General features: G+C 40.6%; 1 protein-coding gene across 1 annotated transcript in view; it reads right to left on the bottom strand.

Annotated features, from left to right (window-relative positions):
- Positions 1–847: 847 nt before the first annotated feature.
- The window catches only part of CCDC83 (coiled-coil domain containing 83), a 37,772-nt gene continuing 26,614 nt past the window's right edge, over positions 848–12,005 (bottom strand). The window contains exons 7-10 of the mRNA XM_065883009.1: positions 9,673–9,794; positions 6,164–6,243; positions 5,301–5,500; positions 848–1,006 (exon numbers count right to left, since the gene is read on the bottom strand). Of these exons, the coding sequence (XP_065739081.1) occupies positions 848–1,006; positions 5,301–5,500; positions 6,164–6,243; positions 9,673–9,794 (561 nt within the window). The remainder of the gene's footprint in view (positions 1,007–5,300; positions 5,501–6,163; positions 6,244–9,672; positions 9,795–12,005) is intronic.

Genomic DNA, 12,005 nt, shown 5'->3' on the forward strand with positions numbered 1-12,005 from the left:
TCATTTTCTTAACACTTCTTACCTTAAAGTCTACTTTGTCGAATAGTTTGGTCACACCAGCTTCCTTCTGGTTAATGTTTGCATGGTGTATTTACTTTCAGTCTGTCTGTGGCCTTATATTTAAAACGTGTTTCAAAAAAAAGAAGAAAAAAAGGCGTTTCTTGTAAAAAGCTTTATAAGTAGAACTAGCTTTAAAATGGAAAGCTGATGCCAAATTCAGGCACAGTCAGAGTGTCCTTGGCTTGTGGTACCAATAAGAGGGAAGGAGTAATGACCTTGGATAGAGACTCAGCAGTTTAGACTTGATATAGCTGATGGGAGATGGACCTCCCTATTGATGGAATATTTTTGTAAAAGAAATTACCACCCTCAAATTTGTTTCTAAAATGTTTGATTTTCATTATAGTGTTAGGTTAAAGAAGAGTAGATTTAAATTGTGGACTGGCTATCTATCATTCAGCACCCTCAGAGGGAAAGATGTGTAGTCAGTGCTATGCAGACCTCTAAATTTTCTCAGAAAATTCCTAATTGAACTATTTCATATTGGCATCCTAGATTGATCAGTAAATTTTTAAGTGGTAAGCAACCTCAGAGACCATCTTGGCCCACTGTCATGCTCCTCTGTACTTGAATGTGGAAATATAAAGTGTACTTTCATTTTTGTCACTCAGGCCATGCAAGTAAATGAATAGCTGAATACTCAGATCTTTGATTTTAAATGTAATTATGACCTTTAGAAATAACTGCTTTAAAAATGGACCAAAGAGTAAATAAATTGGGTGACTGATATACCTCAGTTCCCAAAGGAAATGTATAAGAAGCTGTTTTTACTTTGCAGATTTCATTCTTAGAGAAAAGACTTCATCATTTTATATGTGATGTGGCTTTCCGGGCTCCTGACATCGTCATAGAATTTGTCTGGAGTCTCCTCTTGGAAATGGATGGGCATTTTCTTGCTCTCCACAGTCATGAGCTTCACTTCCAGGGGGCCCAAGTTTACATAATCCTGTGGTGAACAGACACAGAGGAGAACAGGAGAGGTTATTCAGCAAGTTACCAGCCTTCATAGATCAGGTTTTATTTACTATAGTTGGCCTCTATATGACAGATTTCATTGCCCTCCTAATTGTCTGAATGCTGTATGACATGTGAAATATGAGAGCTGCTGTAAATAAAACCACTCAGTAAAGTTATATACCCAGTTGGGGCATGGTAGGCAAATCTCCCAAAGAGCAGGCAGCAAGGCTTGCAGGCTTGTCTTTTGGGGGCTTGAGCCAGGGAGGGAACATCAACTACAGCAGGGAGATATATTCTCTGCAAGCTCTTTAATTGGTAAAAGGAAGTAGGAAGTATTGGCTGCATTTATATAGCCCTCTGCTGGCCAGGATATAACCACAGCAGAGTTTTCTATATTATTCAAGAACAAAATGAGTGATCTACAAACATCTTTGACGATAAATATCTTTTTTTTAAATAAATTTATCTATTTATTTATTTATATTTTTGGCTGTGTTGGGTCTTCGTTTCTGTGCAAGGGCTTTCTCTAGTTGCAGCGAGCGGGGGCCACTCTTCATTGCGGTGTGCGGGCCTCTCACTGTTGCGGCCCCTCTCGTTGCGGAGCACAGGCTCCAGACGCGCAGGCTTAATAGTTGTGGCTCACGGGCCCAGTTGCTCCGCGGCATGTGGGATCTTCCCAGACCAGGGCTCGAACCCGTGTCCCCTGCATTGGCAGGCAGATTCTCAACCATTGCACCACCAGGGAAGCCTGAAGATAAATGTCTTAATATTGAGCAAATCTACATGGGTTTTGCACATTTCACAGGATCTACTGTAGATATAAAACTTACCACATTTTGTCAAACTGAATATAGTTTCAGATATCAACAAACAGAATTAGAAGTCTAATTTATATGAAATCCCACAGCTAACCCCAAACTGACTTGAAACAGCTCCAGCCCTACCCAATGGGCCTTCCTCTTGGAAGCCTCTCCAAGCTGTAACTCCTTCTTTTGGATTCCTTCAACACTTCAACAAACCTTTCCTGAGTGCCCACTATGTGCCAGGCTGTGTACCAAGTGCTGGGGCAAAAGACTGGTCAGGGAGACAGATACAGGTAGGACATTCCTCCTGTACAGTAATCAATGATTTTTATCAGTTTTCTACTAGCATGTACACTATTTAGGGTAGGGCCTGCCACATAGGTGTCTTTGAGACTTCATTTCTTCCTGTTCTTCCCCTTAAATTCTCAAGCATCTAACAAGTACCTGGCATGTTGTGAGGGTCTCAATAAACATTTATTAGAATTTAGGAGAGTCAAAGAATGAAAAAGGAAGGCAATGTTTTATTAATATTTCTCAAAAATTCATATAACTGTATGTAGCTTTTAAAATACATAATTGCAGAGCTACAATAAATGCGAGATAGGAGAAAAGTAAATTGATGGAAGTCTACCATATATTTCAGAACCATCTGGAGCAGGATTCTGAAGTAGTAGACTCTCTTAGTCTGCTTGAACTGCCATAGCAAATACCACAGGCTGAGTGGCTGAAACGACAGAACTTTATTTCTCACAGTTCTGGAGGCTGGGAAGTCCAACATTAGGATGCCAGCATGGTTGGGTTCTGGTGAGGGCCTCTTCCTGGCTGGCAGATGGCTGCCTTCTCACAGCGTTCTCACAAGGCAAAGCCTCCTCTTATAAGGCCACAGTCCTATCAGATGAGGGCCTATCTTCATGACCTCATATAACCTTAATTAATTCCTAAAGCCTGTATCTCCAGATACAGTCATATTGTGTGTTAGGGCTTCAACATGTGAATTTGGGGGAGGGGTGGGGACAAAATTCAGTCTGTAGCACATACAATACCATTTCCACCACATCAAAAACTTCCGTGGAAAGTAAGGTCTTAGAAGAGAATGTAGGCGAAACATTCTCTGACATAAATCATACCAGTGTTTCCTTAGGTCGGTCTCCTACGGCAATAGAAATCAAAGTGAAAATAAACAAATGGGACTTAACAAGCTTCTGCACAGCAAAGGAAACCATAAACAAAAGGAAAGGATAACCTACAGAATGGGAGAAAATATTTGCAAATGACACAACCAACAAGGGCTTAATTTCCAAAATGTACAAACAGCTCATACAAGTCAACAACAAAAAAACAAACAACCCAATCAAAAAATGGGCCTAAAGAGACATTTCTTCAAAGAAGAAATACAGATGGCCAATAGGCACGTGAAAAGATGCTCAACATCGCTAATTATTAGAGAAACGCAAGTCAAAACTACAGTGGGTTACCACCTCATGCTGGTCAGAATGGCCATCATTAAAATGTCTACAAATATCAAATGCTGGGGAGGGTGCAAACCTCCTGCATGGTCTGTGGGAATGTAAGTTGGTGCAGCCACTATGGAAAACAGTATGGAGGTTCCTCAGAAAACTAAAAATAGAATTACCATATGATCCAGCAATCCTACTCCTGGGCATATATCCAGACGAAACTATAATTCAAAAAGATACATGCATCCCTATGTTCATAGCAGCACTACTCACAATAGCCAAGACATAGAAAAAGCCTAAATGTCCATCAACAGATGAATGGTTGAAGAAGATGTGGTACATATATACAATGGAATACTACTCAGCCATAAAAAAAGAATGAAATAATGCCATTTGCAGCAACATGGATGCAACTACAGATTATCGTACTAAGTAAAGTAAGTCAGACAGAGAAAGACAAATACCATATGATATCACGTGTGGAATCTAAAATATCACACAAATGAACCTATCTATGAAACAGAAAATCAGGGACATAGAGAATAGACTGGTGATTTGCCAAGGGGGAGGGGGGGTGGGAGAGGGAGGAGTGGGAGTTTGGGGTTAGCAGATGCACGCTGGTATACATAGAATGGATAAACAACAAGGTCCTACTGTATAGCAAAGGGAACTATATTCAATGTCCTGTGGTAAACCATAATAGAAAAGAATATGAAGAAGAAGAATGTATATATACATATACATGTATAACTGAGTCACTTTGCTGTACAGCAGTAGTTAACACAACATTGTAAGTCAAATAGAAAAGAAATTTAAATAAATAAATTCAACGGATAAAAACAAAAACATAAGAAGAAGGTTTTTCATTCAACCAAATGATAGGCAAGTTTGGAATTTTATAGACAGTTGTCCACTAGCGTGAGGTTATTGTAACATACAAGGCGTCATGATTCCAATATACTCATGGGGGTGTTTGAGTGTTATAGAGACTAGAGCTTTAGTCTTTAAATTATCACTTGATGGTAGCAGGACTGAGTTGTATTTAGTTAAAATGGTTTTTGTTGATTTATTCAGTTTCTTTTGCCTTCTTAATCACTCTTTCTCCTACTAGACTTTAAGTTCTAGGAGAACTTTCCAGGTTATTGGTAGTACCAAGAGGGAAAACAGCAAGGGGTGGATGTGAAAGTGACTGGAATGTACCAAAAGGTTTTAAAATTAAAAGGCTTGATAATCTAGGTTTCACCTAATGGTATATGTGACTGTTTGTACTTTCCAAAGATGGTCATGCTAATATACATCCTATCCCACATGCTTTTCTTACAATATGATGCTGACCTTCCTCTTTCAAGATGCAGGAGCTACACTGTTTCTCTTTGGGTGGAACTTTGTAGCTACATCGACAAATAGAATATGATGGAAGTGTTGGTGTCCGATTTCCAAGGCTAAGTCATATGAAAGATTTGGTCTCTGGGACTGATTGCTTTGGAAGAAGCCAGATACTGTAACAAAGGGACAATAAAGGTGCCCTGTAAGGAGGCCCATGTGAAGAAGAACTGAAGCCCCCAGCTTAGCCAGCATCAACTTGCCAGCCATGTGAGTGAACCACCTTGGAAGTGGATCTTCCTGCCCAAATCAAGCCTTCAGCTAAATATAACTGCACCTTCTAGAGAACCCAAGTGAGGACTGTCCACTGGAGACCTTCCCAAATTTCTAACCAACAGAAGCCCTGAAAGAGAATAAATGATTTATTGTTATAAGCACTAATTCTTGAGGTAATTTGTTATGTAGCACTAGATAACTTACATGGTATACTAGTAATGGATGTCTATAAATGAATATATGTAGTAAGTTGGGCAAAGGTAGGAATGAAAATAGTATCTAGTGACAGACATGAATGGTTGGCAAATTTTACTAATAATTGCAAATAGAATTTTTCAGCATCCATACTTCAGGTTAATTTTCTCCACTAATTAACAAAGCAACATTTTCTCTAGTAGTCAAGATGTTTTCTCATGAATCTTACCTTGAAATCCCGCTCATCCTCATACAGTAAGTATTTCATATCAGAGGCTCCAAACTCTATACTTGAACTCTCTTCATCTATCTTCAGATGCTGGCTGTATCTGCTGCTATCCTCATGACTGAGATGTAAAGCACTGCTCCCAAGTGATAAGCTCAACAAGTCTCTACTTTTTACTTCTGCAGGTTGCAATTGTGACTTTTCTGGGATGAGTGCAAAGAAATTAATTATGTACAATTTTTGAACAGATTAAAAATACAATACATACTTTGTCACATTTTTTTTTCAGTTTTAGTTCTTTTTTAATTGAAATATGGTTGCTTTACAATGTTGTGTTAGTTTCTGGTGTAGTGACTCAGATATATATATATATATATATACGCTCCTTTGTCACATTTTAAATTTGAAAGACCTTTGAGAATCTCCTGGAGGAGAAAAATTTGAGAATTAGAAATGTAGAATCTAGGTATTAAAGTGAGAGTGAGTCCTATTATTCGAAACCACATCTAGGTTGTATTTCCTTCTGTTAGCTAATAAGTTATAATAATCACATGGGGACCTGTGAGTGTGTTGGTATTTTGGTTGGTTGGCTAAATTGGAGCACAAACCATGCCAGTGTAGACATCATTCCATCCCTCTCTACCAGTGTCTATTTAATTCACTGTGACACATGGTGACTTTGATTTGAAAAGTCACTAGAGAAAGGAGATGGGTTAGGTAAGCTCTGCAAGCACAGAGAAATATGGAGGAGCTGGCAGGCATCTATTCCCTGAACAACTCTCTGATATAAGGTTTCTGTCCATAACAAGAAGTGCAATTAAGTGTTTGTCAACTTTTTAAAAATCACCATTACAATAAAATAATACCTATATATGTTTTTGGCAACTCCAAAGGCATTTCTTCCTGTGGCACTTCCTGTCCAACAGCTTGAGCAAGATACAGTCGCCTAAAAACAAATAAGAAAAGTATGTCAGTCAGCAAATATTGTACCACCTGCTCAGTAGTGTCTTATCTCTGCTGGGTGCTGGAGACACAGATGAGAAAGGGGCATCAGGCCCAGTGGGGTGGCAGACAGGCTTACAGTGTTTGATGGTGATGGTTTGTACCATGGTGGGTAATTATGTGAGGAGCACAGTGTCAGGAGTGCCACGGGGCAAAGAGAAGCAGCACCGGATTTAGCCTCAGGGGGTAAGGAAAGGTTTCCAGGAGAAGATGAAACCTGCGTTGAGTCTTGAAACACCAGGAGCTCTTTGCCAGGGAAGAGCTTGGGGTGAGGGGAGGGCATCCCATGATTAGGAAATAACAGGCTTAAAGTCCCAGAAATGAGAGTGATCATGACACCAGTTAGGTCACTGTTGCAGGGAATCCAGATGAGGAATGGGATGGGATTTGAGATAAAGAGAAAAAGAGAAAGACAGCAGTAGGAATCCAAAGTGACACCTAGGTTCTGGCTCTCGCTGAGCGGCGTGTTCCAGCTACAAGCCTGGTGAGTTTGCGTCTGCTGTTGCAACTCTCTGCGTTGCAGAGGCCAGTGGAATTTTCAGTCAGAAGACATGATACCTTGAAAGCTCCATACAGCATTGCCATGAAGTTTGCCTGAAGCTATAGCATGAAGCAAGTGCCCCTGGCAGATGCGCCAGCCACACTTCATGCTTAGCAACCAGAGTGAATCCCCTGGAGTACAGGCTGTCAATTACTTAAAGACCACGAAGGAGGTGTTATCTGAGATGTTTAGAGCTCCAGCAAATAATGTAACTACATACAATATTTCTATCTTAAAACCTTCTTAAGTGTTAACTTAGTGAAGCTCTGATCTGCAGGTGGACAAGTCTGAGGCCACAGAGTTCTCTTCTTTCCTGGTTTTACTCTTGAATAACTAAGATCTTACTAAACGCCGTACCCTTCTTAAGTCTGGCTTCTCTCTTAATCGTTAGTTTATTGTCACTTTTGTACCACCACAGGGCAGCAACGTTTGTTATAGAAGATATTTTACAGAACGTTATCATATGAAACTAGCGTTAGATTTGAGGTACTGGTCCACCTAGCCTCAGCTCTGCGGCATGGGAGTCCCTGAGCAGTCACCTCTAGCTTATTCAGCTCATCTAATGTATCAGACAAATACTATGATGTTCTATGGGAGTCAGGAAGGAAAGAAGTTTGGGGAGCTCTGGATGGGAAATACAGTAACTCTATTAGGTAGAATACCCCATTCTTCATCCAAATAGGGAAGTTTTTATATGTTTACTGGGTACTGTTCATGTCTATTTCTCACCCTACAGAATATACAGGACTAAATTCTCAACAAAGAGGTGGAAAGGGCAGTTACCATAAATTACACAGTATGTGTTAACATTTCTTTGACTTGAAAATGGATACAGGAAAAGCTCCTGAACTTTTCCTTCTAGATAAGCGTTGTAACAGATAATTGAGGGTTTACACATTTCTCTGTTTCTTTATTCAGGTCTTTCTAAGATGTCCTAAACACTTGTCTCAAGGACAATCTCGCAAGGAAGCAGATGTTTAAAAAGTAGTCCCTACTGTGATAAATGCTAGTTACAAAGGAAAAGTTCAGTGTGCCATGGAGGCAAATACCGGGCACCAAACCCGGTTCTTATAAACGTCGCCCATGCTGTTTCTTTTCCCTCGGACAGATTTTGAATTCATCTCTCCCAACTCTGAAGCAAAACTAAGCGCTCAGGTCTCTCACTAAAGAAAACCAACCCACAAAGCATTGATGAACAGTGTGGATTTTACTGAAGATGTCTGTGGGGAAGCTAGAAGATAGGTTTAAATTGCATTCAATACAGCAAACAGCTTAATGAAAGTCGCCATTGAAAGTTTCTCATCTCCCCTTCCTGTCCTTGCCAAGCTCTCTCTGGCCGATGAAAGATTTCCCCTTTATTATAATGAGCACTTCACATCTACATCAGCAGCAAATCAGGTGCACTAGACTGAGCTGACCAAAGCAGGAAGTGGGGTTGGCAGTTCACAGGGTAGCTCTTTCCTAAGGGTTGGCTGGTTCGGAAGAGAGAAAAAGAACACAGCGGACAGCAGGTGGAGCAGTGGTTAGAAGGCAAGGCTGGCAGAGATTCCGCGTGATCACAGAGGGGTGGCAGCAGCAGGAGCTTTGGGGTAGAGGCGGGACGGGAGTGTGGAGCTGGAGACCTGAGCATAGGGAGGGAGGCTGGCAAAAGAGAGCATTGCCTGCTGGGGTGACAGTGAGGCCCCCCCACCCCCTAGGGACCCTCAGGACACTGGAAGTACAGGAGTCCAGTAATCAGCCAATTCATTCAGCCTGACTGCCTACCTCATTTACACTGGTATCTGTGGCTCCAGGGCAGCACACATAGACTGTGGAAGGGAGGCAGGTGGCCTCTTTCTCTGTCCTGCCCCACCCAGTGTTCAGCCTATAAAGTAATTGCACCATCTCCCATTTTTCCAATCTTGTATCCCGACACCCATCACTTAGCAGATAAAAACCCCACAACTTGTATCTACCCTTCTTGAAGCACATTAGGAAGTTTGCCAACAATAAATACTTTATTATGTCTCTAATAGTATTTTCTCCACGCCACACAAGCAAGACCTACTCAGGTGGAAGTGTTTTCCTGACCCTTCCACCATGTTGAACTTCTCTCCCATCTTGCACATGTACACCTTACATTTGTGTGATTTAATTCCTCGATCTTCCTAAGCATGTTACTATTTAGGTTATTTCTTGTTTCTACTTGTCCAAATTATGAATGCCACTTTGGGTTTTAATACCACATTCCAGGGCTCTAATTTTTCATCAAGATTGGTATATTAAGACTTTTTTTTGTCAGGTAAGAAAAAGAGATAACCTAAACTACAAAGCCATATACATATTTGATTTCTCTCATGCAGGAATAAATGTGACTTGGAAGGCCAGGCTATTTTCTCTGCCTAGAAAGTAGTTTGCCTCTTTCATTAACTGTCAAAGGAAACCATTCTATAATCCACAAGGTAACCAGATGCTCAGAACACTCCAGGAGCTCCCATCAAGTTGACCACTCCCTCCTGTGTGCTGGCTTCGAACCCCGTACCTCTTCCGCTGTACTGTTATGCATTTATTTTTATGCCCAATTCCCCTGCTGGCCCAGAGGCTTCTGAAGGACAGCAGTTGTGACATTCATGTTAAGTGTTTGCTACTATGACCACAGTGCATTGTTAGAAAAAGCAAGTCGAAGTCTGCACTGGACCAGTGGTCGGTTGTAATGATCTTATACCTTCCCGATGGCCATTTTGTGAGCTCCTTTCTTTTCAACTATTAAAGAATTGTCATCTTAAAAGAAATAACTTTTTACAGATACAAATGTTAAAAAAAAATACTTTCTAGATATGTAATGACTCTCACCTGGGTATTTTGAGGTCCACAAGTCTGCAGTTGAACAGCTGATCAATAAGCACCAAATTTTCTCCTTCCAGCTCATGAATAGCATGTTCCAGTTCTTCCACTTCCTTCCTGTGATTTGCGATCTATTCTCAGGAAAAGAGAGTGGGTGTTAGTACTTATGGACTTAGTTCTATCTAGTCCTCTATAAAAAACTCAACTTCTAAAAGTGCATTTGTGGTACTTCCCTGGTGGTGCAGTGGTTAAGAATCCACCTGCTAATGCAGGAGACACGGGTTTGAGCCCTGGTTCAGGAATATCATCCCACATGCCGTGGAGCAACTAAGCCCGTGCGCCACAACTACTGAGCCCGCGTGCCACAACTACTGAAGCCTGCGTGCCTAGAGCCCGTGCTCTGCAACAAGAGAAGCCACCGCAATGAGAAGCCCACGCACCACAATGAAGAGTAGCCCCCACTTGCCGCAACTAGAGAAAGCCCGTGCAACAACGAAGACCCAACAGCAGCCCAAAATGAATAAATTAATTAATTTTTTAAAAGTGCATTTGCCTGAGGGGAAGATCTATCCTGTATTATTTATTACTGGGTTTGCTCTAAGAAGGAACAGGTGGGACTTTTTTCCTGGTCATTTGCAGAACTTGGTTGCATGATTAGGCAGTTATTACTGAATGGCAGGAGCAGTCCTTTCCTACTCTTCAGAAACATCACTGGATTTATCTGAGCTGGAGGCAGAGATAAATAAGAAAATAAGACTAATTTATCACTCTGGTGTTAGTAGCTAAATGAGGCTCTATCTAAGGTTAATTATAAACAACATAATGAAAACTAATAACACTGGGAAAAAGTCTTTATTATGGCAATTAAAAAAGAGAAGTACAGGCCTAGGAGCCCTTTCTATCAGCCTCTATAGGACAATTATATTCTCTCTTGAGTGTGCTGGAGTCATTCCGAGAAACATCAGAGAGATGAAATGTTCATTCACTCATGTAACTGTACTGTATGCCTACTATGCATCAAAAACTATAGTACACTTTGGGAACAAAGGATCAATCAGATACAATAACCTTCAAGGATCTCTTAGTTTAATGGGAAAGAGTGATAGCAACAGAAAATAGTGTGATAAAATCATAATGGAAGCCATCCAGGGACTGTGGGAGAGATAGAGGTTCACCCTATGTCCGCCAGGTGTGAGGGGGTAAAGGGGAGTTAATGGAAGAGATGACCTCTCTTCTGGATCTTGAAGGCCAAGTAAAGATTCTCTAGCAGACAAGAGAGGATATATTCTAGGCAGAAGGAGCCACATGGATAAAGGCACATGTGCCTTCTATCCACATTTTGGTGTGGATAGAAATAAAATGGGAATGGGGAGAAGGAGAAGAACTGGACAAGTAGGGGAGCCAAGTAATGCTAAAGAGTCTTATTTCTGTCTCACAGGTGATGGAAGGTCCTTCGTGGACATAGCAGGCTTAACGTTTACTGAAGAAATGTGGCTAACTCAAACAGGAGCAAAATTTGCTGGTTCTGTTGATAGAGTTCCCATCAATCTTTAAGAAATGTATTTTGATAACTTTTGTCTAAAGAAGGCTTGATTGTGGGAAGAATATATAGAAGAATGTGACTAGATAGAATCCCCACCTTCCCTTTCTGCCCCCCAAAACAGCATGAGCTGGATTGAGAGGTGCTCGTGTGGAGAAGTCAGGACAATAGAAGAATTAGAAATAAGACAATAAAATAGAAAGTGATCGGCTGGTGAGACTAAACTGGAAAAAGTAACGTGTCTCCAGGGAATATGATGAAATAAGGGCACAGGGTAGGGGTTTTGATTCAGTATCTCTTGTTAGGAGTTGCCAAGAGCATAACTGAGATGAGTACTTAGAAAAAGATGACTAACATTTTTTATTTGTAGTTGAAATTATTGTATTTTGGAATCTGGAAGCACTCAGTATATTACCAGATGGATATCCCTTTCACATAAGTCATTTATTAAATGCTTGAATTCTTACCATGGGTAAGGCTCTGTCCTAGAGGTAGACGGATACAAAATCCAATAAAGTGTGGCTCCTTCCCTCAAAAGAGGGAACAAGTATACAAACCAGTGAACAAATATACAAATAATTATAATATAAAACAGTACCAGTGTCATAGAAAAGGCTCAAATATTGTTGCTGGCTTAGAGATGGAAAGAAAAGCATATATTATTTACCAGCCTTAAACAATTTCACAAAACCATTTAAGTCCATAATTCTACATTACAGAGTTAGGTGTTGGTGCTTTAGGATCTCATGTTTTTAAGATATGATCAGCTTGATTACAAGCCTGAATGCCTTAAGGAAAAGTT

This window comes from Phocoena phocoena, chromosome 8 (genome assembly GCF_963924675.1).
Source record: "Phocoena phocoena chromosome 8, mPhoPho1.1, whole genome shotgun sequence".
Taxonomy (NCBI): domain Eukaryota; kingdom Metazoa; phylum Chordata; class Mammalia; order Artiodactyla; family Phocoenidae; genus Phocoena; species Phocoena phocoena.